This window comes from Chamaea fasciata, unplaced genomic scaffold, assembly GCF_029207755.1.
Source record: "Chamaea fasciata isolate MVZ Bird 193981 ecotype frontalis unplaced genomic scaffold, bChaFas1.0.hap1 SCAF_10, whole genome shotgun sequence".
Classification (NCBI taxonomy): domain Eukaryota; kingdom Metazoa; phylum Chordata; class Aves; order Passeriformes; family Sylviidae; genus Chamaea; species Chamaea fasciata.
Window position 1 is genome coordinate 15,312,494 of NW_027094095.1, and position 27,853 is coordinate 15,340,346.

General features: G+C 40.7%; 1 protein-coding gene across 2 annotated transcripts; it reads left to right on the forward strand.

Annotated features, from left to right (window-relative positions):
* On the forward strand, window positions 1–19,610 carry ALG14 (ALG14 UDP-N-acetylglucosaminyltransferase subunit). Of its 2 annotated transcripts, none has more exons than XM_066192411.1 (4): window positions 1–266; window positions 2,185–2,336; window positions 6,584–6,710; window positions 19,016–19,610. In XM_066192411.1, exons 1-4 carry the CDS (start codon window positions 134–136, stop codon window positions 19,195–19,197), a joined length of 594 nt encoding a protein of 197 aa, XP_066048508.1. In that variant the 5' UTR covers window positions 1–133; the 3' UTR covers window positions 19,198–19,610. The 2 variants fall into 2 exon arrangements, with proteins under 2 accessions (XP_066048508.1, XP_066048507.1); XM_066192410.1 differs by having other exon boundaries at window positions 9–266; window positions 6,584–6,706.
* The last annotated feature ends 8,243 nt before the right edge of the window (window positions 19,611–27,853 follow it).

Here is a 27,853-nt window from a genome sequence, read left to right on the forward strand (position 1 = left end):
GCCCCCCCCGCCCGCGGCCCCGCCAACCCCGGAGCCACCACCGCGCTCAGAGCGCGCGGAGGTTTGAACCGCGCCGGCCGCCGTATGGGGGAGGTGCCGCTGCCGTTTCCGCGAGAGGTGGCCCCCGGCGCGCATGGAGGAGCTTCTCGTCGTTGTCTTCCTGCTCCTCCTCCTCTCCTTATTGTTTGTCCCGCTGGTGCTCCTGGATAGGAGACACCGCGGTCGGCGGAGGCCTCCATTCAGTCTCCTGGTGGTGGCCGGCTCTGGTGAGTGAGGGTTGCCGCCGGCGGGATCGGGTGGCGCCGTAGAGCTGCCTCTCCATGTTCTTGGAACTACGACTCCCGATATGCAGCGCGACGAGCGGCCAGCGCAGCGCTGCCGCTATGCCCTGGTGCATGCCGGGAGCTGTAGTCGCGGTTACGTGTGTCAGAAGCCGGTGCCGGGGTCCCGCCACGGCAGCTCCTGCTGTCCCCCCGGGCCGGGCCCAGTGTCTTCGGGCCGCCGCCTGCCTTTGGGTGTTTTGGTTCTTGATTTGAGTCACTGTTACGAGTTTCACCAAAGCCACGCGCGAAGGCATCGATGAACTGGTGCAGGACTGACCTGTGCAGCTGCTCGCTCTTCTGACTGGAGATTACTGATGGCGATGCAGGGCACGGCCTTCCGAAGACTGGCACGCCCCTCACATACGTGGCATTTTGCAATCTACCCAAACCACGTTGCTGTGATTTACTTACAAGAGTCGCACGTGGATCCGTCAGACAAGAATGGCACCCCTCGCTAAAGGGAGTGTACGCATCTGCTACTCCTTGTTACCTTGTTAGCAGAGTTGAAGGGCAATTAATTTATCTCCAAAAAATTTATTTGAAAATTTGCAGTTGACAAATACAGGCCAGCTGTTGATTTCAGTATCCCTTTAGTTTTTGCATGCCAGCTAAGTAATATTCCTGAGATCTTTCTGCATCTGAGTTTGACCGGCAGGTGTATAATTCTTCACGTCGTCTTTACTTCCACTCGGGCTGGGAATGTGTGTATTTTCCTTCAGTCCTTTAGAATCTAGTTTGTCTGTATTAAAAAAATACTTCCACTATATATAAGCTTACCAGGTGAAATAATACATGTCAGTTAAGATTCATGTAATGTTCAAGCCTATTCTTTGAGACTTTTAAGTAGAAATCTCTTGCTCTTCTGCGAGTTCTTAGCTGATTGCAATAAAATTTGTGAAACCTTTAACAAACACCACTCAGGAGAAAATATCTCCGTACATATTTGAAAAATACGAAGGTGAGACTGCTCCACTTCACCTATACACACAATCTTCCTTCTCCCCCCCCTCCTCTCTTACAATATCCCTCTAACTGCTTTTCAGGAAACTCAGATGACAAAAAAAAAAAAAAAAAAGAAATTAACCCAGCTCCCAAAAGGCACAGTATGTCCACCCTCCCCTTTTGTCTGGTTTAGTGCCAGTTTAGCTCTGGGACAGAGTGACCCTGCTTAGAAGGTTGTGACGGCCGTTGAAGGGCAGTGCTCAGAGCAGTGGCTGGGGCAGGACTGTTTGTTCTGTCAGCACCCCGTGGCTACACTGTTGTGGCTGCCACTGCTGTGGCTGCAGGGTGACACCGCTGTGGCTGCCACTGCTGTGGCTGCAGGGTGACACCGCTGTGGCTGCCACTGCTGTGGCTGCAGGGTGACACTGCTGCCTGGCTGGTTTCAGTATGATGAGCTGGGGCAGCACAGCCCCTGCTCTGGCAGGTGGCAGCGCTGGGCACAGGGCAGGGTCAGTTCTGCTTCCAAGGTGCAGCTCTGAGCCAGATCCTGTCCAGCTTCGTTTTGGCCGTTGCCCCATGGGGTGGCCTTTGAGTGCAGACCATCGTGTCACTCTTTGCCCGGTTGTTCTGCACCGTGTACAGGACATTAAACACAAACATCAGACTCCTGCGTGACCCTGGTTCAATCCCATTTCACTGGAAAACATCTGTCAATACTGCTTCCCTGGGAGCTGAGTTCCCTCCATGTTATTTAAACAGTCTCAGCCATCCCCTAATTGAATCCTTTACTCAGAAGATGCTTTCTCACTGGTAGTCATAATACTAATATGCTTTAAAGTGAAAAGTGACTGATTCAGCTGAAGAAATGGAAAGTTATGAAATTTTTCACATACTAATTGCAGTTTGTTATGTTTTACAGGTGGGCACACAACAGAAATCCTGAGGTTACTTAGCTGTTTGTCAGAGTCATACTCTCCTAGACATTATGTTTTGGCAGACTCAGATAAGATGAGTGAAGCTAAAATACGTTCTTTTGAAGAAAAAAGAGCTGAAACATTCTCCAAGTCCCAGGTAACTTGTTAAATACTCATGTAAGAAAAATGTTCTTGATATTCTAATTCAAGGCAATTTGGAAAGGATTCTTTGAAAGGCCATTTATACCAGCTGGCCATTGAAGTGTTACATGTAGCTTTAAGAATACTGGGGCAAAAAATACTCCAGAGGGGATTTTTTTTCCCTCAGTGACACATAGTATTTTTTGAAAAGAAATTATATATAAAAATATTTTATCTAAGAAAACCTTAATTTAAATTGTATTGGCTTTGTGTGTTTCTAGACTGTATCTTAGTTGTATTTTTAAAGTAAGGTATTAAATGTGCGTTTTAAAGGGATGCAAGGCCTCTGAATGTCAGTTTTCTGGCTGATGACCTGAGCAAATGCTGAACTCCTAAAAATCATGAGAAAATCATTAAAATATCTTGTTTATTTTTTCTCAGGTGTTTGCTTGCTTTCAGCTAGTTTGTTGTATGATTAACAGACAGCAGCATAGCTGCTGACCTAAAGTGTGATCTGACATCCAGTGAAATTAGTAGAAAGTATTAGTGGAATACGTACAGTGGAAATGATGTTCTGACTACAAAAATTTTAAGTCCTTTTGAGAAAGTAGTACAACACACAGTACATTAATTATTTGCATGGTGTTGATTTCATGTGGTGCACTTCCATTGTTTTCAGCAGCACTGTTGGGACAAAAGACTGTAGGACTCAGTACCAATGATTTTCAGAATAACCCCTTCTAGTGTAAGGCAACTGCTGCTAAGGTGAACCACAGGCTCACTAAGGAATGGCATCCATAAGTTTGTTTACCCCAACTTTCACATCTTATTGTGCACCAAGGATGGATGTTTAATAAAGTGACCAGAGGTATTTCCTGTTCAGTGACATCTTGTTGGGTAAATAGCCATTCACGTAGTCATATTCATTTACCTGAAGAACGTCCAACCCTAAACTATTAGATTTCTTAAAGATACGTATTTTCAGTATTAAAAGGTTATGTGGTTTTCATAGTTCACTTATTTTTGCTAAGCAGCTTCTCCTTTATAACCCCTCGAACTACTAACAGATCCTGTAGTTTATATTTTCCCTCAACACTGAAAGCCAGAGGAACATTTTTGGCGGCATGTGAGTTTGATGTCTGGATAACAGATGCTCGTTTTCCTTTGACCATTCTCTTCCTACTGAGCAAAAGTATTTAGAGTGAAAATGAAAGATAAATTTTGGAAAGTAAATATCACTTATTTAATATAAATATCACCTGTAACATATATTTGCTAAATTTTCAGGCTGTGCTTTCACACACATACAGTGTGTGTTTTGTTATTGGGGACACTGGAGATCAAACATTTAAAAATTATTTCTCAGTAGCTTCTTGCAGCTTTGCATAAATGAAAGGGAGAAGTCTGAATGCTTCAACACATGTCATTCCCTTCCTCATCCTGTTAAGGAAGTAGATTTTTCCAGAACTAGGGACCAGATAGAAGACAAATTACAATAATGATGTAACAGAAAACCAGTGATGTAAGAGAAAATTAAAGACACACACCTCCCCACTCCCCCAAATATTTTTCTTTTTGATCTGTGCTCTAGCTCTGTTCCAACAGCTGTTCAGGGAGAAGGAAAGAAAGCCAGAATGAACATCTTGCTTACAAGAAGAGAAATGCTGGACCTCAACCCACTAAGTCTCTTAAAAAAGAAATAAAAAATGCCTCCTATGAAAAGTGTTTGGTCCTGCTATCAACTGGCCTCTTTGTTGCCCCCCCACCTGTAATCACAACTATTCCACACGGATGCCCCCAGAGCTGTTACTTAGGGAACCTTCTACGCTCATAGAGAACCTGCTTCAGCTGCTGGCAACATACTCTAGCAGCAGAGAGACGAACTTATATTTGTTGACTCTAGAACATGAATTCCTGTACCCCCATTGGTCATGTCTGAGATGAGCAACCAGATTAACTAACGTTTACATAAACCTCTTCTGACCATATGTTCTTTTCCATTTCATGACGGGTACTATGCTAAGAAGTCTTCTTTCCCATCGTGAAAAAGAATTATGTAAACTCAGTTTCTTTGCAAGCATTGCAGTATGTTCAGCTGAGCTGAACAGTATGTTCAGCTATATACAGCATATTATAATAATCCACAGCAGTTGCAGTTTTCCACCAGCTTTTCCTTGCATCCTTGCAAAACAACAGTATTAACTAGGTAAAGGACTACATCACTGGTTTTGAAATGACATTACAGACTTGCCAGTTTGGAACATTTGTTTTCAAATTAGAAAAAAAATTCTGAGTGCATTAAAGATGTAAAGAAAAAAGATGCAACAGTATGACACCGTAGTAGATAGGGGAGAAATCTTTTTCTGGTATCAGACATACTGTGCAGTATTCCACCAAAATATACAGGACGTACCTTTGGAACATTGATAGTTCTTCATGAGATCAGAGGCTGGGATTACAAAAGCATCTGGCAGTGGCTTTTAAACAAACAAACAAACAACACCCCCCACCCCCCATTTTGTTTTTTCATTTTAATACTTAGGAGTTGTTTGATGTGTGGACTGAAGTCCTAACATGACATAGGCACTGATGCGCAGAGTTTCCAGCATGATTTTTGAAAAGGGTAGACAAAATCAGCTTGATCTTTACTTGAATTCTCTAAGTAAATTCCTACTTTGATACTGTTTGGGGTTCCTGCCAAGTTCTGCTGAAATTATTTGGGTTTTTTAATGCTGATGAAAATCACCTACATTTTTTTTGTCAAATACTCTTTAACACCATTCTGACAGTGAAGGTTCATCTGAATAGTTCCACTGGACCCTGATCTGCCTAAAACCACCTTATCATGCCCATATTTCTTGCAGGGCTGAGGGCTACGCAGGGGTTTAAATTCAACTTAGAGCATTTTTTTTTATCACCTGAACTCTTCCAAAGCTTTAAGAAACAGAGGCAGTGATAACCAGAAACCTGTTGAAGAGGGAGCAGGGGGCATGTTTATTTTTCCATATTCTGTTGTCAGAGTAATGCAATCAGAGTTTCAAGACCTGTAGATAAAACATTAAAAAATCAGTTTGTAACATCTGTTAACACCTTCCAGTATCACAGCTATTAAAGAAACATATCACAATGAAACAGGATAATCTCAGTCAAGAAGATTAACATTCTGCATTTACAAGTGTTGGGGTTTTTTTTATTCTTTACACTTTATATGTTAAAAATAGTCCCAGTTATTGCTATTCAAGACAGATTTGTAGTTTGTATTTACTATACAGCTTTTGCTAACATCCTCTTTCGGGGGCACAAATCACCAGGACTAAGCTATGACAATTAGCAATGTACACGTGAAGTAACTGGGCAATTTTCAGTATTTAGAGTTTCTCACACCCCATATAAGTTCTTCCAAAGTGGTGGTGATCTGGTGTCCCATGTGAAGTGAGGTAACAACCACGTCAGCATCACTGAACACTGCACTGCAGCCACTACATTTGTCTTCCATTTAAACGGTCAAAAATGTCATTGGCATCAGGTATGCCGTCTGACATAGCAAGAATTCTTGGGTGCAGCTCCTCTCCGTTGAGGTAAAGGCACCTGCAAGGAGGGCAGGCAGCCTAACAACTGCTCCTTGCTCCCAGGATTTCAAGACAAAAGGAAAACATCCTTGCTTTATTAATTTGATACCTTTTACAACAGCGAATAATCTTCATTTAGGGAAAGAATTAAGAAAGTTACTTCTTTACCTTTTTTTTAATTTAATGATAAGATGCTCTTTCCTGTTTGTTATGCGAATATTTTGCGTTTTGAATATGCATCGTGCACATCTTTTGAATACTCACTGAGTACCCGTGTAAAGGAAGGTGATATTTGCTTTTCCATGTTTCATGGCACTCGGCGGGCAGTAGCTGAGCAAAGCTGCTGCGTTTCCTGCAGTGTAAATCCCCGGGAGTGTGGGGAGGCCGGAGGCGGCGGAGCGGCTCCGAGCGCCGCCGGTGCCCACGAGGTGCCGCCCTCGCCCAACGCTCCCGGCGCGACTGCTGCGTCCTGCGGGTGGTTCGGGGTAACCTGGGACGGAATAAACAACAGCTACGCAGTTCTACTGTTTCTCTGTTCTTTGTACTCTACTGTATACTTTTTATACACCAACGCTTCCAAACTAGGCTAAGTGAAAAAAAAAAATAAAAAAAGGTTGGCACAGACAGATTTAATAAGAAGGAGCCACAATATTCTCAGGAAGGTAACAGCTCCACTCCTCGTGCTCTTTTCCAGTTCAGCCTCGATCGCATTCCCAGAAGCCGGGAGGTTAGACAGTCTTGGATCTCCTCTGTGGTAACAACACTGTACTCCATACTTTACTCTCTTCCTCTGACCTACAAACGGAAGCCAGATTTGGTAGGTAAAGAAAATTTTAATTTATTGACAACTTGCTAATCCGCATCATTAAAGCACTTGAAATATGCAGACCGCATCTCATTTGTATGCTTAGGTTTGCAATTCACAGGAAAACTGTTTTTAATGTTAAATTAAATATAGCAGCAATACATCAAGAAAGAGAGAACAGGTTTCACTGCTGGTGGATTAGAATAGCAAGTACCAGTTTTCCCTCTCAAAGTTCGCAAGTAACTTCAGAGAGTCACTCCCTTGTTATGCTGGTAGAGCTAGCAAAAACAAGATTGCTGCTTCCTGATAATATCTCTTCAGGATTGCAGCAGCACAAGCTATGCCTGAAAGCCTGGTTATCCTGTTGGCTGGACTTGCTTCTAAAATGGTATGACCAGCATGGCACAGACAGGTTCAGACCAGCACAAATATATACAGATTCAGTTCTTGTGCTTACACAGACTTTTGAGCTACAATGCATATTTATTTAGTCTTTGGCTGACTGACATTAATTATCTCATCTAATGACAAAACCCATCACTGCTGAAGTAGCAACTCCTCAGCACTTTAGTAGCTTTTTCAAGCTGTTCAGAAATTTGCACTCTCATGCTAATTACATTTATTTAAAAATATTCCACAAACTTAAACAAGTCAGAAGCATTCAGGGTTGTCAGATGGTAGAACTACAATGGATATATTCAGTCAAGAAAGTTTTGTGTTAACACAAAAGGTTGTGCTCTGGTCTTCTAGCCTCAAGTCTTACAATTTTGTACGAAAAAATTTGGTTCCAACTGACTTCTTGCTGGAATTGTTGTCATCCTAAGGAGTCAGTAACCTAAACTTGAGGGTTTTTGAAAAAGTTTTAGTTTAGTAGAACTTCAAATTAATACTTTATGAGGTTTAAAATACTTAAATGAAACATGTAAAAATTACATGTTACAAGGTATTTTTCATAATTTAGTAGTAGCGTCTATACACGCACAGATATTTGTAAGGAGACAGATGTTTGGAAGAATATTTGTAAGACTTTTTAAAAATCCCTCTGTGAACTGTGCAGCTAGTTCTAAAGAGGTTTTTAAACGTTTATGATATTTTGAATGTTTAGAGAGGCTGATGTGAGTAATGTGATCTCATTTGCTTCAATAGTACTGGTCAGTTCCTGTCAGATCAAAAGCTACTTGCTTGCTGGACTTTTCAAACAGTTTAGTGTGCAGAACAGCAGAAGTAGTTTTTTTTGCAGTTACTGTTTTTCAAGCCTATTCTGAAAACTGGAGATAAAACTGGGAGAGGGGAGAAGGTGGCATGCTATTCTTTCTACAGTGGTTTTGATTGGGGCAGTGCTAATAGACAAGTTTGTTTACATGAGCAGATAGAGAAAAATGTGAGTAAGGTATTTAGTAATCACTTTGCTGCACCACTGTGTTAGGTTAGTGTATATTTATTTTTTTACTTACTGCAAAAGAAATTTAATGGAAAAATCTCACTGAGTAGCTTAATAAAGGGAGGAGGAAGGTACTAATTTAATTCCATGTTTTCTGTTTACCAAAGGAGTTTAAAGTGACAGTGAAATTTACACATAGAGTTATTAGAAATGGCGTTGGAGTTGATAAACTGTGATAAGCTATCAGAAGACTAATGTTTCGAAAAACATCTCTACTTGTAAAATAAGGGTAGGTTTTAGCAAGGTCTTTAAGCCCTTTGCAGTGTTTAACTCATCTCAAAATCAGATCCAAAGAGTCTTTATCCATGGTTAAAGAGCAGGAGGGGAAAACAACCCCAATTACTTTTTGTCAGGTGCTATGATCAACCAAAATAACAGCTGGCAGAAGCATCCCTGGCATTATGGCAAATCATGTACCACTTGAAAGCTGCTTACATACTACTTGTATGCATATGTTGGTTTAAGAATTCTGTAAAATATAATAACTCAGAGAGCTGCAAAGATTTTGAAACACTTACCCAAGGAGACTGCTTCAGGGATTAAAATGCCTCACATTGCCAGTAAAAAGGATGTATGGTATGTGAAGCAACTGGTAGTATTTAATTGCCTTTCAACAAAAATATTTGCATTGAATTGAAACTCACTCTACTCTTGGCAAAATGTAATGCTTAGTAATGTAAAGAACTAGAAAGGCTGGGACAAATGCTGGCATTCACAGGAGTCATCTATAAGTTTTGGCATGGAAATCAACAACTGAGTTTAGAAACAAGCATCGTATTACATCATGCTGAGAGCTTCATATTTTTAAACAGGAGAGCTTATGGGTGCTGTACATTTTCAGTCTAGACACTGGTTTTGTTTAACTGCAGGAGGGAAAGACAACTTTGAGTTGCTTTTAAGTCATTTGTATGTGTGAGTGATCCCCAAATCCTTACACTTGCTTTCAGGCTTGTCAGAAATATGTGTATGTATGAAGGAATGACTGAAGTCTTCCATAGGCAGCCAAAAGCTAGAGAAACACAGAAGTGTTGCAGTTGTCAAGAAATGCAGGGCAAGAAAAGTACTGCAAAGGGAGCCCAAAACCATTAGGTAGGTGCACAAAGGCAAGATTTGGAACAGATATGCTAGTTATGCCAGCCTAAGCCTGTCTGTGGAGTGCAAATAGCTGCAAAAGGGAAACACCAAACCCAGCTGCACAGGAGTTACTTGATGAGCACTTGATATGTGCTTTACTTGATGAGCACTGTGTCCCTTTTATGTCTAACACTGATCGGTCAAAGCTTCTTGGTTTACTTTGCCTGAGAAATCAGTTCCATCTAACCCTTCTTCAAGACAGTAAGTTCAGAAAAAACTGAACAACTTCCAGGAGATCTTTGCTGTCTTCCAGGACCTGACCCATGCTTGAAGTGGGCCTCCAGAGAGTTTAAGAAATGTAAAAGTTAGCTTAGTTGTTCAGCTTGAGATCATCTTCAGGGGGCCCATTTCTGAGTTATGAACATCTGCACTCTGCAAAGTTATGTCCCTTTGGAGACATTGAGCCAAGTAACAATTAAGATGTCAGAAGTGATGATTGGCTTGTGTTTCTATAGCCAAGAATGATAGAAATGTAAATGTCAGTGTTTTGCAGGTGAATGTATGGTAGGCAGTTTTTACAGCATCCATCCGCCTTAGATAGGATTCCTGTACAGAAGCCTAAAATTCCAGGGAACGAAAGGCTTGTGCCAGCACACACTGCCTACACCCACCTTCCCCCAGAAAAGCTTTTGAAACCATTCATCAGCTGCAGCCAGATTTAGCATGCAGTCTCAGAGATTGCAAATTCCTACCATGAAAACAAGCAGCTGGTCAGAGAAGAGAGACTTTTGTTGTCTTCATTGAGAGAAAGGCTAAGAAGAAACATAAAACCAGAACAAGCTGTTATAAGATCTATTATCTAGAAGAGGATGCAAATCCTTCTTATTTACAAAAAATTACACAAGCTGCACAGAGATTTTTTTTTTCCAAATATAAGGAAAATTACTGCATCTTACATAGATTATTTGCTATACAAGAACTACTGAAGTTACATCTTTCCTTTAATATGTTTGACGTCAGTCAGTAGATACAAGTACAAAGGAAACTGGTCTTCAGTTCTCTTGCTGCTTACAGAACCATTGTCCTTGGGCCAGTTTGCCAACCCTGCAACTAAATTTTCAGGTGATCTAGCCTTTTGTCTGGGTCATGATTACCCTGCTCATTCTGGCATACCTGAAATCCAAACTGAAAACAAAGGCTGTGCACCTACCACACCGCAGAAGCTGCAAAATGTTGTATCCAATACTTCTATTTTCAGCCGTAGATGGGTTATGTAATTGGATCAGTGATTTGTTGTCCTTCAGTATAATTAAATTTCACCTACAGTTGTACAGAAATGCTGCAAAAAGCTCCATTCATTAGTAGATTGCACATCCTGGACCCCTAGGACCAGACTTTTTCCTTTTCTGGGGACACTTCTCAACAGTTCCTACTGCCTCAGGGCTCTACAGAGCCGGAGATAAGTGGATATTTTCAGATGACTGCTATTTGGAAAAACCTGGGTTAAATCAGGCTAAGAAGGCGGTCCTCCCACAGTAGGGCCTCCTTCCTGTGGGAAGTCTGTAGTAAGTTTACATTTGCACAGCAAGTACGTGCTCTGCTGTCTCTCCCTCCCCACCAGCTGTCAGTTGAATGAGTCTCTCCTTTTTAAACTTCTTTCTAGAAGCCTGAAACCTGCACAGCTCATCATGCTTGTAGCAATCACCTCTTCTTTTATGATTGCACATCCCATCACACAGCCTGGTCCTCTGTCTGGTTAAACTGACTAAGGCAGCTTCTGGTTACAGAAGTGTTTGCACAGTAAGCTAAATGAAAGGAGATCATTATTTCATTTAGCTAAGATTTTCCATTCTTTGTGCCCTGCCCAAAATGTCTTAAGTTCATAACACTCTCACTGTGACAAAGAGTAAGTTATTGTCCCTTATATCACAGTTCCAATTGGAACTTTGTGCAAAGCTACAAAATCTGGGTGGTGGCATTTTTTTCTTTATTCATTTTATAACAAGTGAACTTTGTATAATGCAATATTAGGACTATCTGCTGCATTCTTTTGTACACTGAATCTTTCCACAGTGTTTAGAATTCTTTTGGACCACAGTGACTGTATGTCTGATCTACTAATGTTCTTCTAGGATCAAAACAGTCGAAATAAGCAAGAGCGAGAACACTGGATTAAGAACTTCAGTGATACAAACTTTTTCATCTAAAAAGAAAACAAAGTGAAAGCATCAGAATTTGTTTAACTTCTCAGTGTTGGTGAAAATGGGTCTTATTCACCTCTCCTACCTTGTGTACTGTGTACAGCTACCCTGCAGTCACAATGTAGAATATCCCCTCTGCTGAGCACAGATAAACATCTGAAGCTATTCCAGTCAGCTGGTTCAAAGCTGCATTGTAGTTCTGCCCTTTCTGTGACTGCTAATTAGACTTGCCTATAGACACTCCTTTTCAGAGGGAGGACAGGAGTAGCAGTAAAGATGAACTGAGATCTTAGTTTAGATTTAAGGAGGCATTTTTAGACATAAAAGAGTCTTAACTCATCAGCTATGAGGTTCATTATGAGCCTAATGAACACCCTGGTCACACTTCCATGTACGTTATAAAGCATAACAGTCTTGCTAAATCTAACCACTGGTATGCAGATACAGACTGCCAACACCTCTAGGTTTTACACTGTGAAGATATTTCAGGCAGGTATTTGATGCACATTCTTGCTATACTAACTTCAGTGATTAGGCAGTAGCCCAAGAGGTGTTTTATGAACATTTAAATATCATGTTTAGTTAACCTAAAATACTGCTTTCAAGTTGAACAAATGCCTGATTAATGAAAAACACACTGAGATTTGTAATTCAAGGCTCATTTTAGGCCACTAGTAGAAACATATATGAGTATATTTGAAATTCCTTGGATTTAATTTCATCTTTCGAGTAGAAGCAGGCTACTAGAATAAGCAGTACTTTTAATATGAGGAGATGTAAAAATTATTTGTAAAGAGCCTCTAAAAGGTTGGATGGTATTTCTCATGGTGACCAACAGACTGTGGTCAGGTTCAGATTCAGCCAAGGCGATGATGAAAGCCAACTAGTACCTAGTGTTGTAGCTAGAGATGTAGTTCAGTAACTACCATTTAATTTACTTGGCAAAGGCTTTTTACTGAATTCTTTTATGACCAACCTTTTCATCTACACTAGGTCAAATTTCCTCTACTTCCTAGTAATTTGTCAGCAGCAATAAACCACATACCCACTCCATAATGGAGTAAGGGAGCTAGTTTATTCTCCACCCTGTATCTGCTTTGGTAATCTTCTTTTTTAACCAACCTATCCATCTCCCACAATTTCTCAAAAGACTCAATGGTTATTTTGTTGGTCCGACTGACAGCCTGGGTATTCATGTTACATTTTAATAACCAACACTAACATTTTCACAGACTTGAGCCTTAGTACCAGTCTCACAGCTGTCATTTACTATTATTTTTAATTGATCATTCTATGTTTCTCATTTTACATTTGGAAACTAGGCTGGGAAGTATGCTGGTGGAAACTACCACTCCAAAGACCTTTCAATTCCAATGAGAGACCTGTCACCTGGCATTCAGGGGCAGTTAGGTATGGTGCCTGAAGTTAGACTCCTTAGAAAAAATTAAAGCCTGCATGTTTCTTTAGGCATCCAAATGAAGATTCTCAAACCTTCCTCACTAAGCTGTTGCCTAACTTTTGACACTCTTAGTGACCCCAGTCATATCTTTTCTTTTCATCAGCAAAGCCCTTGGGCATACCCACAAGCAGACCTGAGCTGTTTTAAGTCTACAGTGTCAAACAGCCTCATGCATAACTAAGCTCGTGTTCTCCGTGTTCTCCACTGCAATCCAGGAGCTGGGAGCTTCCCTCGCTGCTTTGTATTCAGAGGCTGATGCAAGTCACATCAGCTGAGGCTCTTCCCTTGTCTCTTGCCCCTGAGGACAGTGGGTTGGTAACTCTGGGTCAGGCCTAGAAGACAGATGTGATAATGTCTAATGCTGTTACAATTAAATCCTTACTTCTAGTTCCTAGTGGTTTTGCAGAAACTCTCCTTTTGTCCTATAGAAAAATCCACTAGGTCTCTGTCCCCAAACCTTCAGAAAGTGAGAGCTGCATAAAAGTTGATGCTTCCCAATCTATTTCATTCTATGATGAAAGTAATACTCAGAAACAAATAGAACCCCAGCTGTATAGTGTACTAATTTAAGTCCTTGCTCTTCCACTTCTGTCTTCCCCACTCTGGCATTCACTAATTTTATTTATCCTGGTTAGGTAATCTGCCTGTAGGACCACACATGTCTCTGCTTGTTTTGAAGAGCACCTCACTTACTGGCTGTGTTGTATGATAATAACAACAGCAACTGTACCAGTGAGATCCAGAGGTGAACAAGAAAGGTTTTCATGGCGGTGCTACAACCTACAGCCCCAACACAGGCTGTTGCTGTAGGACACTATAACTACCTTCTTGCAGCCCTGATGATTCAAGTAATTTAGACAGTAGAAGATAAAAGTGTACCCAGGTATAATTCAGTTCTGCCTTAATTACCTGATTTACATCAAACTACACAGCTAGTTTTTTGACATTTTTTTTGTCCTGCCTTGCATTCTGCAGGTAAGTTCAAACAGAAAATAGGGTGTGAAGTTTTAGCTGGTTTTACATGCAGGTGGTGGAGGAAAGTGAAGTGGATAAGATCTTCACTCTTCAAAAAGAATAAAGCAGTAGGTAGTTTAATGACCTTTCTATTGTGCAAACAGAACCTGAAATTCTTCTTTCAATAACAATAATAAAGAATTGTTTATAAAGGTTCCTGCCTTTTTTAAACCACAAAAAGTATTAACAATTCTAAGCTAATTTTTTCTCAGTGTTCAAAACTTGAATTTTCAGACATACTAAAGACCAAGACTAGCAAAAGCTTCCATAGGAACACTCCCTCTCAACATGCTTAAGTATTTGAGTGCGAAGTTTTTGAAACAGTAATATAGTATTAAAACCAAGCAAGGGCTGATGAGCTCATGCAGTGCTTTAATTTACGTAGCAGAATGCAAGTGAATTCATTGCAGATTCTCTCTTCTTGCGCCACAGAAACAACCACCTCCCCCCATCAAAACAAAAACCACATAAACAAAAAGAATCATTATTCCTATAACATAGGAATATCTAACGGGTTTTTTTCCTACATTGTTAAAAAGTAGGTTTTGCATAGCAGTTACAAGGTAGGACTTGCATAGACATAGATAATTCAGTTAACCCAGCTTTGGTCCATTTTGTATCACTCCACTTGCCTTTGCCTCTTTTAGAAGTTGTCTATCACCACCACCTCCTATTCCCTTAGTCTTATCTCCAGGTGTTCAGCACTGTGGAGTAGGGAGCATTACCAGAACGAAGGAGGCCCGAGCACTGTCCTAAAGGTACTCCAGGAGGTAGCTCCGTGCCTAGTAAGCAACACAACCTTCAATTCACACATGTACATCATCCCCATCAGCAAACAGCGTTCCCACACCACCATCCTCCCCAGCCTCAGGGAGCAGGGCAGTTTTTCTGCTCTTGACCAAGTGACAAAAGGCCAGTCTCTGCGGAAGTCATTAAGGAGAACAGCTGGTGTTGCCAGTTTCCTATGGAAAGCAAATTGCAAATTAGTTTTCCACTTTCTGCTAAATTTAGGGGGACTTATGTTGTCCTCCTTTTGATTGTTGTAATTTGGGGACATCAGTGGTACTTAAACACTTGTTCTTTAAAAGATCGGCAGCAATTGTATTTTTACGTACTTATGAGAAAAACTGCAAGTTTACTGCTTTACTCATTTTTGCTTTGACCAGTGACATTTAACCCCAGTGAAGCTGAAGCTCTGTTTCAGTGTTTTCCCTGGTAAATGTCACTCTGCTACACTGCTGCATTCACCAACTCTAAAGTAGCTTTTATCAGCAGTGGTGCCATGTGCCAGTGTTCCTGGTGTTCCCAGACTGCTGGCTTAGCTTATTTTCTTTCAACAGCTGTGGAAAATATCTGAAACACAAAGGCAAGAACTATTCCATTTTCATATAAAAGTGATTAATTGGAAATCATAGAGTTGCTGGAGGTAAATGTCGTATTCTGATTCTTTACTTTTAAACCTCCATTAATATACAGCCTGATTAGTTAATTGTACTGTCTAGAGTTAGATTGAATTGGCAGAGAATTTTAGTATGTAGGACTTAGTTTACAGACCTAGATGTGAGCCCAGGCAGCCAGTGAGCCAATTTAACAGGGAGTTGGATATTTCTTTGTATATAGTGCATTAGTGCATATAAATGATGTGGGGAGACCTGTAGCACTGGCTTCTAGAACAATCCCTTACAGCTTTTTGACAGCTAATAGGAACCCCCAGTGACCAGGAAAGTCCTTGGACAATTGTAGCTCAGGAGGTCAAAAAAGTGACACAAAAATTGTCTTTGGCCTCTAACCCCCCCCCCACTTTCTGCTGCCTCATTAAGGAAGGCTGAACTCAGAGATTTTCAGAGACTTATCTCATGCAACACAAATGTTCTAAGGGCCGCCTTGTTGCTGAAGTAAATAGATACTAAGGGAAACAGATAATTGTAAATAGATACTTAAGGGAAACACCCTCAATAGCTGCTTGGCCTTGTAGGGGCCCTGGTCCCTTCTTGTCCAAGAGATGCCTGCTTCTTCCCCAGAGCATACTGATGATTGCCATGGGCTTCACTGGGAGATACTGGTACTCTGCTAGCAGGGAAAAGCAAAAGCCTTGGTCTTTTCAAGGTGTAAGACATCAATCATTCTCCAAAATTTACTTTTGAATAGCATTTTGAAATTCACTAGTAGGACTGCTCATCTTCTCATCTTTGAAGAAGACTGTAGGTGATTCAGTTCCTTTTCATCACTCTTTCCAGTTTGTGTACAGACAGGAGCTGAACAGCAGCATTTCTACCTTACACCTTCTGCAATGGCTCCTCTTCTTCATAATGTACATATTTGTTTTCTTAGAAGTGTCCTCTGTATTCTTTGAAGGTTGTGTCATGTTGGACTCCAAGCAAAAGGACCACTGGTCTCCCTTCCTGCTTGGCAGTGTGAGAGGGAGTAAATAGGACTGGTTGGACCGGATTTTTAGAGGGGAATTGCCACTGCAATTGCAACTGCACCAGTTCTAAGCAAGACCTGTCTGTAGACACGCACTAAAGGTTAACTGAAGGTTAATTTTTAGTTCTGACTTACACATCACAGCCACCAGTTCAGATAGGGACCTGTCTGTGGGCTTCAGCAGGTTTATAAGTCTATTTCAGCGGCCAGTTCCTAAATCCAAGCATTTTGGGATAGGAACATCTATAATCACACAATCACAGAATGATTAGGTCGGAAGGGACCTTCAAGATCATCAAGTACAACCCATGCTCTAACACCTCAACTAAACCATGGCACCAAGTGCCACATCCAGTCTTTTTTTAAATACATCCAGGGATGGTGACTCCACCACCTTCCTGGGCAGACCATTTCAGTACTTTATCACTCTTTCTGTAAAAAACTTTTTTCTAATATCCAACCTGTATTTCCCTTGGTACAGCTTGAGACTGTGTCCTCTTGTTCTGTCAGTTGCTGCCTGGAGAAAGAGACCAACCCCCACCTGACTACAGCCACCTTTCAGGGAGTTGTAGAGAGTGATAAGGTCACCTCTGAGCCTCCTTTTCTCCAGGTTAAACAACCCCCAGCTCCCTCAGTCATTCCTCACAGGGCTTGTGTTCCAAGCCCCTCACCAGCCTCGTTGCCTCCTCTGGATGCGCTCAAGTGTCTCAACATCCTTCCTAAACTGAGGGCCCAGAGCTGGACACAGCACTCAAGGTGTGGCCTCACCAGGGCCCAGGACGGGAAGAATGAGATCCCTGCTCCTGCTGGCCACACTATTCCTGATCCAGGCCAGGAGCCATTGGCCCGTTTGGCCACCTGGGCACACCCTGGCTCATGTTCAGCTGCTGTCACCAGAACCCCCAGGTCCCTTTCTGCCTGGGCACTGCCCAGCCACACCATCCACAGCCTAGAGCACTGCAGGGGGTTACTGTGGCCAAAGTGCAGGATCCAGCGCTTGGACTTAGTAAACTTCATCTCATTGGACTCTGCCCATCCTTCCAACCATTCCAGGTCTCTCTGCAGGGCCCTTCTCCCTTCCAATAGATCAACACATGCTCCCAGCTTAGTGTCATCTGCAAATTTACTAATGAACGACTCAATGCCCTCATCCATGTCATCAATAAAGATATTGAACAGAGCTGGCCCCAGTACAGATCCCTAAGGAACACCACTGGTGACTGTCCCCAGCTGGATGCAGCACCATTCACCACCACTCTCTGGGCCCGGCCATCCAGCCAGTTCCTAACCCAGCAAAGAGTGCTCCTGTCCAAGCCCCGGGCTGCCAGCTCTTCCAGGATTGTGCTCTGTATATGAAGTATACTTCAAGTATCTGTAGATGTTGATACTCTAAAAATTCAAGATTAAAATTGCATACGGCATATTACTTGTAAGGGACTCTGAGAAAACATCAGTGAAGCCTTGCATTAATAAATAGTTCAGTTAAAATCAACAATAAAATCAGAGCGTTTTTAGAAACATTATTACAGATTCTGGTCAGAAAACACAGCACTACAGTTATCACATCCCCAAGCTGGATTTCTGGGGCTATGATCAAGGCAAAGAATAGGTGAGAGAATTTGGAATTCCATAGCACCAAATCTGTTGCTGCTTTTAGCTCAGGCTAGGTGCTGCTAACCAGTTTATCAGTGGGATCTTGCCATGAAGCAGGAAAGGAAGTGTTCTGAACTAATTGTTACAGCCGTTAAACAGAAATTCAGATTTCCCCCCCCCCCAGTATAATATCTTTCACAATTTGGCAAACTTGGAACAAAAAAAAAGTGAGTTTATGGGACATAAGGCCATGATTTTATAAAAGAACTCTTTATTTCCATGTAACTCCAGCTGTGCAGAAAAGTGCTGATTACATGGTGGTATTTAAGTTTAGTAGAAATTTCTTGCCTGAAATCAATTTTGATACCAAGTGAGTGCCTAATACACCCTGGTTTTAACCTTTTACTTTTTTAAGCAATCTGTTTTTCACTTGAACAATGTCTAAAATTAAAAGAGTATTTTCCTTTAATTGTTAACATTTATAAGTGAATTTGAGCTACTCGGTTCAAAGGATATGACATGGTTTTACCACAACATATTCCTTCTCTATGCTTTTAACTATCTCCTCATGTTTATTAAAAATAAAAAATAAAATCTAGTCACACATGGCTAATAGATTCTTGTGAACGTCCTAATTCATCAGCACATTTTTGCTGAACTCTTAAGTGTTTTGCTGACTTAAGCCAAGGTTCAAGACATTTGTAATTGGATCCCAGGTTTAATCCTAATTAAATTTCTTTGGCTTTGTTATGTGCAAAGATTTCATGACTGATACAACACAAAGCTCTGACTGAGAGTGGAAGCTGTTTTCGTTATATATCCACGAGACAAGGAATCGTAAACTTTTCCTTCATAAAAATAACTGTGCCATCAGAGGTCTTTTCCTCGTTCATGACATGTAAAGAAATATGGTATTTTTGACAGCGATTTTGAAATAATGTGTTTTGTTTGCCCCTCCTATTTTTTCATATTCACCTGCCTTTTCTGGGTTTTTTTAAATATATTTTGAAATATATTTTTTTGTGTAAATGTAATGTTAAATGAATATACACTTAATTCTTTACTGTATGAAAAAACTTATTACTTACTTTTGTAATGTGTTTCATCTCTTTTAGATATTGTGCAATGGACCGGGAACATGTGTTCCTGTCTGTTTATCTGCTTTTCTTCTTGGCCTTCTACGAATAAAGAGAACAATCATTGTGTATGTAGAGAGCATCTGCCGTGTGGAAACTTTATCCCTGTCTGGAAAGATTCTTTACTACTTTTCAGATTATTTCATAGTTCAGTGGCCTGATCTAAAGAAAAAATATCCCAAGTCAGTATATCTTGGTCGAATAGTGTAACGACAGAAGATATGCTAAGCTTTACCTGAAATAGATGCTGCAAGCTTCTCACTTGCATTCCTGTAGTAATTTATTTCCAAGAATTCCTGTTAAGAAGTTAGGCTGGTACTTAAAAATGAGACAATAAAGATTTCTCTACATTTAAGTAAAAATTTTGTATATTTGTATTTATTGCTATCGTGTAGGTCTGTTTGCCAATAACTCATAGTGGCTTTAATTCTATGCTGTCTCTGTTTTCATCTAGTTTTCCTGCTATGTGAATGGTAATTTTTGTCTACAAATAAATATGGGGATTTGTATGAATGTAGCATTTCCTGTAAGGAAACTCTGTGTCATTTTTAAAATTGTAAGCAACAAAGTCTTTCTCTAGCACAACAGACTTTATTTCCCTTATGCTAGCAGTGAAGTCCCTTGTGAATCCTTAGAGTATAAAGGAAACAGTTATATTAAGTTGGCTTCATGACAGTTTGTACTTTACAGTCTTCCAAAACCCCCAGAGCATTAAACCAGTATCATTTTTCCTCTGGTCTTGTCAAAGCTGTCCTTATAATCTGTTGTGCGCCTTTTGAAAATTGTTGCTCACTTCTTAAGATAAATAAAAAGGTGACAAGTGTCATGCTACAGGCACAATACTTACCCGTTTAAGAAGACTTTCTTCAAAGCTTATGTGCAAAAAGCCTTACCGAATCTACATCAAACAGAACAAAACTGTCAGTTCGGGAAATTGAACTGGTTCAAGCTCTGAAATAGAGAAAAAAAAAAAAACAAAACACCTCAGTAACAGGGGAAGGAACAGTTACCCTCTTTTCCTCATTCAGTGAATTTGACTTCCAGTATATCCTGTTTTTAGCCCCTTACTTTCAACAGTACAGTATACACTTAAGACTTTGCCATGAAAAATGGTATCTCATACATGGGAACAACTTTTAAAAGGCATTTTGTTGGCGGTAAATGTGTGAAAGCATACTCCAGCATTTCACATTCGTCTGGCAAAATGTACTTCTACAACTATCCCACCTATAAAGCAATATAAACACATCTGTCATCTGTACGCACACAGAGCTATGTGGCTGGCTGCAGAAACACAAACAAAGAGAGAAGCTCAAAGAAGAGTAGAAACGCCCTCCAGAGTGCACAGGCTGCCTCTGGTGGAGCCAGGAGCGGCTCCTCGCTGCGGCAGGAGGAGACTCTCTGGGAAGGCTTTTCCTCTGCATCAGATGTCAAAACATTGCAGCAGCTATTCTGGGAGGGAATGGGAGGGGGTGGAATTTAGCTCAACAGAAACAATGGTTCCTGCAGTTCCCAAACAAGGGTCCAGAGGAATAGGCTGCTTCATGCGGAAAGCCATTAGAAATCATCAGGAAACGCTGTGCAGAAAACTACTGTCACGATATTGCAGGGTCGTGTGGGGGCCTGTGGGGAAGCCAGCTGTCATAACCTCTCCAACAGGCTGAATAATCCTCAGCACAGGTAGAGTCCCTTGATGTGGTCACATGTGAGAACAGGGAGGTTTTGTGGGTTTTAACCAAGATTATGTCTGAAATTAAAGAGCAGTTAATAGGTTAAGGCTATGTGAGAAGGATTTTGTGCAATGCATACTGGGGTCCTTGAAAATTATTTGGTTGAAGTAAATCTGGTGTGTCCAAGGGCTTTTTTCCCCTGAGCTGGAGTGAGAACTATCTTATCATGACTTTCTACACAGTTGCAGCCAGTTTGGTAAATTAGAGATAGCACTGGACTCTGTTATGGCTAATGGTAGTTGATTTTCGGTCCGTGCTTTCTCTCCTGAATCTTGCTTTCTTTCTTGCAAGGGAACTAGAGTAGAGGGGAAGAGGACAGAGGCAGCCTCTTCCTCTGCTCTGGGTAAGGGGCAGGGGCACAGGCTCAGTGCCCTGGGGCGAGGAGAAGGCTGAGGAGAGCAAGGCGGTGAGCTCCCGGAGCCACCCGCGCACTCAGCCGCGCCCGCGGCGCCCAGCGGGGCGGGAGCGCCGGCCTCGTCCTGCCCGCGGCTCGCACCTCAGCCAAAGCGGCTCTGCCTGCCCCGTTACTGCCTCAGAGCCCTGCCCAGGGCAGCATTTGGGGTTTTGGTGTGCTTCCCGACTGCGGGTTCATAAACTTTGTGAGCCTGCCTTTGAACGCCGTGGAGTTCCGGGAATTTTCTTTCACCTGTCACCTGCATGGCAATGACTGCTGCTGAAAGAAAGAACTCGCCTGTTCGGACTTGTAACCTCCCATGTAAACACTCTGAAGGTAACAGTTGATTTCTTCACAAGAGGCTGTCCTGAAAAACTGAGTTGCTCCAGGTCATCTGGTGTGGAGGAGTCTCATTTTCAAGGATTTGGGAAGACTTTTCCCACTTTCCTTCACTGCCAGCCTTCTGGGGTAGCAAAGTCAAGAGTATCTCAGCCTGTGTTTTCCCAACAGCATGTTCTTTACTCTGGTAAACCTGGGAAATGCTGGTTAAAATAGCACATATAACGTGGTTTTTAATGCGGATTGTTGGCTTATGAGTGGTACCCATTCCCTGGGACTGCTGTTTTCCTTACTGGCTCAAGTGTCTATTTGAGTTACGGGCATTTACTTTTCAGCAGTTTATAATCCGTTCTAGCAAGTGAAAACTTGGATTAGAAATGACCAAGAACTCTCTAGAGTTGAAGCAGGTAGAACTGAAATGGGAAGATCACAGCCTAACTGACCAAAGCCTTCAACAAAACACTACGTCACAGTTACAGGTTCAGAAAAAAAGACTTCTAGCTCAAATTCTCTTAAAGGAAGTTTTGTTATCAACCTGAGTGACTTTTCCTTGAGAAGATTATCTCAAATAACTGCTAGTTCTCTCCAAGAGCACAGTGGAGCTGAAGTAAACTAGCATTTTGTTACTGAGGAACTCTTTCTTATCTTTTGTTTTTAGAAGGTGGATACAACCAAACAGTCTATTGTTCTAGGAGAAAACTGCATTTTTCCTCTCCCAGCACAGAACAGAAAACAGCCCTCCCAGGGTCTAGCTAAAGAGTTAAAGGTCACTGGCTGGATTCCTTAAGTTTAGATTCTTGGGGTTTGTTATGTCTTATTTTTTTTTCTTAAATATTAATATTATGGCAAACACATTTGCTTTACATACAAGGAATGTTTGACATGAAATACATTACCTCTTTTTCTCCATTTCCAGAAGAGGAAACCATAGTATCTTATAGATTTGAAGCAAAATGAAGAAAAAACATATTCTTAAACAAATACAACTTTATGAAAATATCATCATCAAAATTGGAAAAGATTTTCAAAGAGAACAGAAGGCATCCAGAAATTCATTGTCTGAATCCTAGCATGGAAGCCAAATTCTAAATGAATTTTCTTTATCAGATTGTTTTATCTAGATTTGCATTAGCTGACAAATATTAAATATTCAGAGGTGCATCTCTTTTGGCCTGGTTGTCTCCTACTGGAGAGTATATAATGTGCATCTAAAAATGGGTTAATTTTATTTTAAAAAAGGAGGAAGGGAAGGTAAAAGAGGAGCACCAGATAGAATGTAATAAAATAACTATATGAGAAAAAGGTGGGCTCTTACTCAAAACAGCTTAAGAGATTATTTCCATGCTATACCAGAAGAAAGCTAAACAGACAGGTCTACTTTCAGCCAATGATTCAAATTTTTACAACTCAGCCATGACCATTCCAGTAGTCATGCTGTTCTATTTTGCAAGACATTAAGGATTTCTGAGAACAGCAGTCAATGTCTCAAAAACAACTTCTGAAGTTGTACTCACATAATTCTTCAGACACCTGTTTTTCCATGCAAAATCACCCTGTCATAACATAGGACAGTTAATACCAGTGAAAAAAGAGCCCTGCTGTATACAAATACTGCACTGACCATTTTAAACATGCGAATGCAAGTCATGTTTGTAAAGCAAAAGATCCTCTTAAATCTGTGCAAGGGGCCCCAGAGTATAAGCAGACCCAAAGTGACCACCTTTTCCACCCTCATTTTCACCTCCAAATGAGCTTACCAGTGTGCCTTAGCCAATGAGCAATCACAGACTGCATCCAAGCAGCTGGCAGTTTCCCTGGGACAGGAGAGAAAGTAGGATGCCACAGGGAAGAACAGCTCAGAGGGAGTCAGGGAGTGGCAATTGCGCAGAAACCTTTACTTTGTTTAGTGCCAAGTGGCACCATCCAATTGAAGACATTTTTGCCCCACGCTTCAAGCAAAAACACAAAAGACTCGCTGTCACCATTTCTCTGTAGCAACTGTGTCTCTTACATCTCCTTAATGGAAATGAAGGGTTCTAACAGACCCTTGATAGATGTCTCCATGGCTGTTCAAACACATTGCACACACAGTGCATGTGTCTCCTCCAAATCATGTTTGTGTTGCCTTTGCCCCTCCTGCTCCGGGCTGAAACCAAGTCCCTGTGCTGGGCTGGGGAGTTACTGCCACAGACACGACCTGCTGATCTGAGAATGGCTTTAGTTCTCTGAAGAACTTCTGCTCTCCCAACAGGAGGCACTGAGAATGAACATAAGCATCCAAGGACTGTAGCCATGGCAATCCCATTTTGTCTCTGGTAGCTGGTGCACTCAAGTAAAAGCCTGACACAGATGACTACTAGGTCATACATGTCATAAATGTTGGAGCTTTAAAAAGTCACTTTAAAAAAATTTACAACTTAACTGTGCAATTCAGAAACATATTTTTATCTAACACTGGCTATTTTAAGTCTATCACAGGTTGAGCAGTAAAATTCTCATAATAAATATTTTCTACAACAGATTGCAAACCCCCTTTTAACCTTGTATAGATAAGGGGAAATTGCCTTCACATTGTCCCCGAGTGCATTTCACATATTAGCTTGGACACAGGTAGAGTCTTCTGTACCAGTCAAGCAAGGAACATCAACAACCATGGTACATAAGTGCTTTGATCCTGGGGTATGTGTTAGACCTAGCAGCATTAAGAATAGACCATACAATCCTTATCTATTATTTCCAGGCTGACTTCAGGAAACTAGTTCACATAAGTAACAACTAGTTCACATAGGTTGTTGACTTCAGTGTTCAGGACAAACGTGCCCTAGGACATTAGTTTTTAAGTTTTATTTCAGCAAAAACAGTCTTCACTAATTTATTAGTGAATGAAGGACAGCTCACATGCTATGAACACCCAATGATTATTTAACTGAAGCTTACATAACTGGACACAGAGTAATGTGGTGGGAAGATGGTATCTATATTATGGGACAGAAAACCAAAATAGCAGAGCACTGGCAGCAGGAGGTTTGAAGAAGCTGCCTGGCTCTCAGTCAGTACTCTGATAGGCCTCTCCTTTGGCTGGCCATGCTGTGCCAACAAACTCCTGCTTGTTCCAGGAGCTGGGTGAGGATCTAGGAAAGTAAGCATTGAGCCCTCAGGCTGCTCACAGACCTTTCTGAAACTTGAATCTGACTTTTTCCAAAGGCCGTACTTCCTGATAGCAAAATGGTAGTCTCATGACCAGTATTGTTGAAATCAATAGGAAGTACTCAGAGGCAGAGGTCATCTTGCATAAGCTGCTTGGTAAGAACCAGATTTTGCACAAGAATTAAAAACAAAAACAAAACAGTAGCTCTCACAGTAACACCTTGGGACATTTTCCCTCTCATTGCTGTTTCATGCTGCAGTGGCAATGGATAAGGAAATGAAAGTGGTATATGATACATGAAGATGGACCTTTGTTGACCTACATATTTAAACTAAGGGCACTATTCTGCAGAGTGTAAAATTTCCCATTTAGAATATCTTGTATCTATTTTACTCCCCTGCCCAAAATTTTTGGGCATAAAATGTGCATGCAACAGAAATAAGCAATCTCAGACTTAGCTGTGCCAAGGACAGGCTTTAACCATTCATGCATCTATAAAAAGATGCATTTGTTGATTGATAATGTGAGTTTTACACATACCTTGTATCTTTGCATGTACCTGAGGAACAAAGCTAAACAAGACATTTGATGTGTTTGTTATTCTCTAGCAAGAGACAGAGTAGGGATAATAATATTTAACAGAAAATGGGGGAAATTAGGGTCTCTCTGAGGATTTAAAAAAACTTACAACATTTTATCAATTAAGATATTATGCATATTAAACATGTGTATTGTAAATTGATGAAATAGTGAACAGTAGCACAGACATGAGTTCACTGTTCCACCCAGAATGGAATTCCAAAAGTCAAGTATTGATGACTATGCAGTGAGATGACCTGGACTGTACCGGGTTTAGGCAACTGCTCAAAGAGATTTTGTGTAAACTTCAGAGGAAGAGAAAGAGAATGTTCTTAGATGGATTAAATTGTCCTTGTACTATGCAGCAAATAATTTTTAAAGAAGTGTATTAAAAAGTTATAGTTTCTTTTTTTAATATTGTGATTTAGGAAGTATTTTAGACCCTACAGTGAAGTTGCTGTGCATAATCCTACCCCTTCTATGCATCAATGCACAGTAGGTTCTTAAAATCAAAAAAGCCCTCTCCTTGGTTTAAGAAAGAGTGGATATTTGTAATACTATATCAACAGCCAGATCTGCTCACTTAGCATTACTGTAAATTCTACTTTCAGCTGCCAGTAGCTTGGCAATTAGAGTTTCCTGCTTTATTGTTAAACACTGCAATTGAACTCTGCTGCTTTTCATTTGTGATCCAGCTTGGGATGTCAGCTGACACTGAAATGAATGTCCTAACCTCCAATTCAGTGGCTTAAAGGATATCTCCCCAACATTCACTGCCAAGATGACATCTAGAAATTATTATTCAGCAGCAGTAAACAGGGCCTGTTTTTGCAGGCACCCATTTGTAAAAAAGCAAGCATGACAGCTGGGAATTACAGTTAAATGTGCTTTTTATATCCACACTGAAAAGCAGAATATTAAAAGTAATGTAGCTGTATTTGTAAAGAAGCACTTAAGTGATATCTTAGCAGCTCTGCATTAATACTTGTAATAATTCCTTTAAAAAGTAACTTCATAACAAGGTACACTGAGTTAGATACAAAATAAATACCTTTAAAAATTATTGGTGGAAGGATCTTCACTCTTCTGTAACTTTGAGATAGAAGATGACTGCTGACAAGCAAAGGTCGTTATCTCAGAGCTCATCCCAATTCTAAACACATTTTTCATTTAACTCCAGACTAGAGATAATTCATTACAATCTTCGTCTAACTTTCTTTGAATAAACTGGGCATAGAATAGGAAGGCTGAGGAAATACAGAGAGAGCCGCTTCCATATAAAGTGTTACTTTGGTAAGGCTGAACAGGTGTTTCTGAGAGGAAAGCAATTATGATTGCTGCCATACTCCCCTAACACACCTCCCACCCCCACCAGGTTCTTTCAGTTTGATTGAGGAATCAGAATCTATGACAAAGCAATTAAGCTTTTACACTGGTTAGACTGAATTTACACAGCGGCACTGTGCTGTGATGTAATGAGAATTCCTATATGCTCCTTTGCCAACGTTTTCCTCTGAAGCAGGTTTATTACAGACCACAGATACAGCTTTATTTTGTATCTGCTTACTTGCAGCTTTAATCCCCATGACCAGAATTTTCCTTTCTGTTTACAAGTAAACTTTACCAGTACCTTCTACTGCATCCCACAGCCCCTTTTGGAGATGGGTCAACACATGTGGGAACTGCAGATCCAGAATTGAACCATCCCAGTAATATTAAATCTTTGTTTCAGTTTGGGAGGAAAAAAAAAAAAAAAAAAAAAAAAAAAACAGAAAAAGAAGGGGGAAAAGTACTTTTCCAAAGCCAAAATAAACAAGTAAAAAAAAAAAAACCAAACCCAAACCATCAAAAAAACTCCACACTCAACATCTTCTGGAAATTCTGAAGTTTTGCGGGATGCAATGTGAGCATAAAATAGACAAGATTAATGATCTGGGATAAAGTGGCTAAAAACCTCAGCATTCTGTGTTCTGGTACAGTCTCAGTTATCTGAGCATCAGCTATTCCTAATTCCCTTCTCTCCCCCAAGTCTGAATCACATCCTCTGACATGTACTGAAGTACATTAACAGTGACATGGATTATTTGAAACCTCTCTTATTCAAACAGATTTGGGATCCAAACCATTGTAATAACTGAGTTTCCATGCCATGGTAGCCAGCCTCTGGCTAAATGCCACTGTGTCTCAGCCAGTCACTCATGTGCAGCACTCAGCATTCTTTGCTTCTTTGCACCATTCCAGTCCCAAATAACCCTATATATAACCCCCTATAAAGCACTCTGATGATCACTTGCCATGTATTGTTTTGCTCCTGAAATTATCTTAACTTCTAAGTATAAATTTATCATGAGATTTCACAGAAGGATAATGAATAAAGTTATCAGGCAAAAACGAGCACGTTTTCTCAAGCTTATGAGAATACCTTGTCAGAAGTGGAAAATATTTCTGACAATGAATTAGTCTAATTTAGAAAATACTGCCTAGATAATTAAAATTGGAAGAAGTCATAGAATTAGGCAGCAAGGAGAAGGGGTTTATTACTATTTTCTATATTAACATTTTGAATATTAAGAGTGGATGAAGATTATTATTACTGGATAATTAACCAACCTTTTAAAATATCAGCA

Coding starts and splice junctions, on each gene's coding strand:
- ALG14 (XM_066192410.1), top strand. CDS start 134: ATGGAGGAGCTTCTCGTCGTTGTCTTCCTGCTCCTCCTCCTCTCCTTA. Junction 267..2,184: donor CCTGGTGGTGGCCGGCTCTG/GTGAGTGAGGGT, acceptor TATGTTTTACAG/GTGGGCACACAACAGAAATC. Junction 2,337..6,583: donor AAACATTCTCCAAGTCCCAG/GTAACTTGTTAA, acceptor GCTCTTTTCCAG/TTCAGCCTCGATCGCATTCC.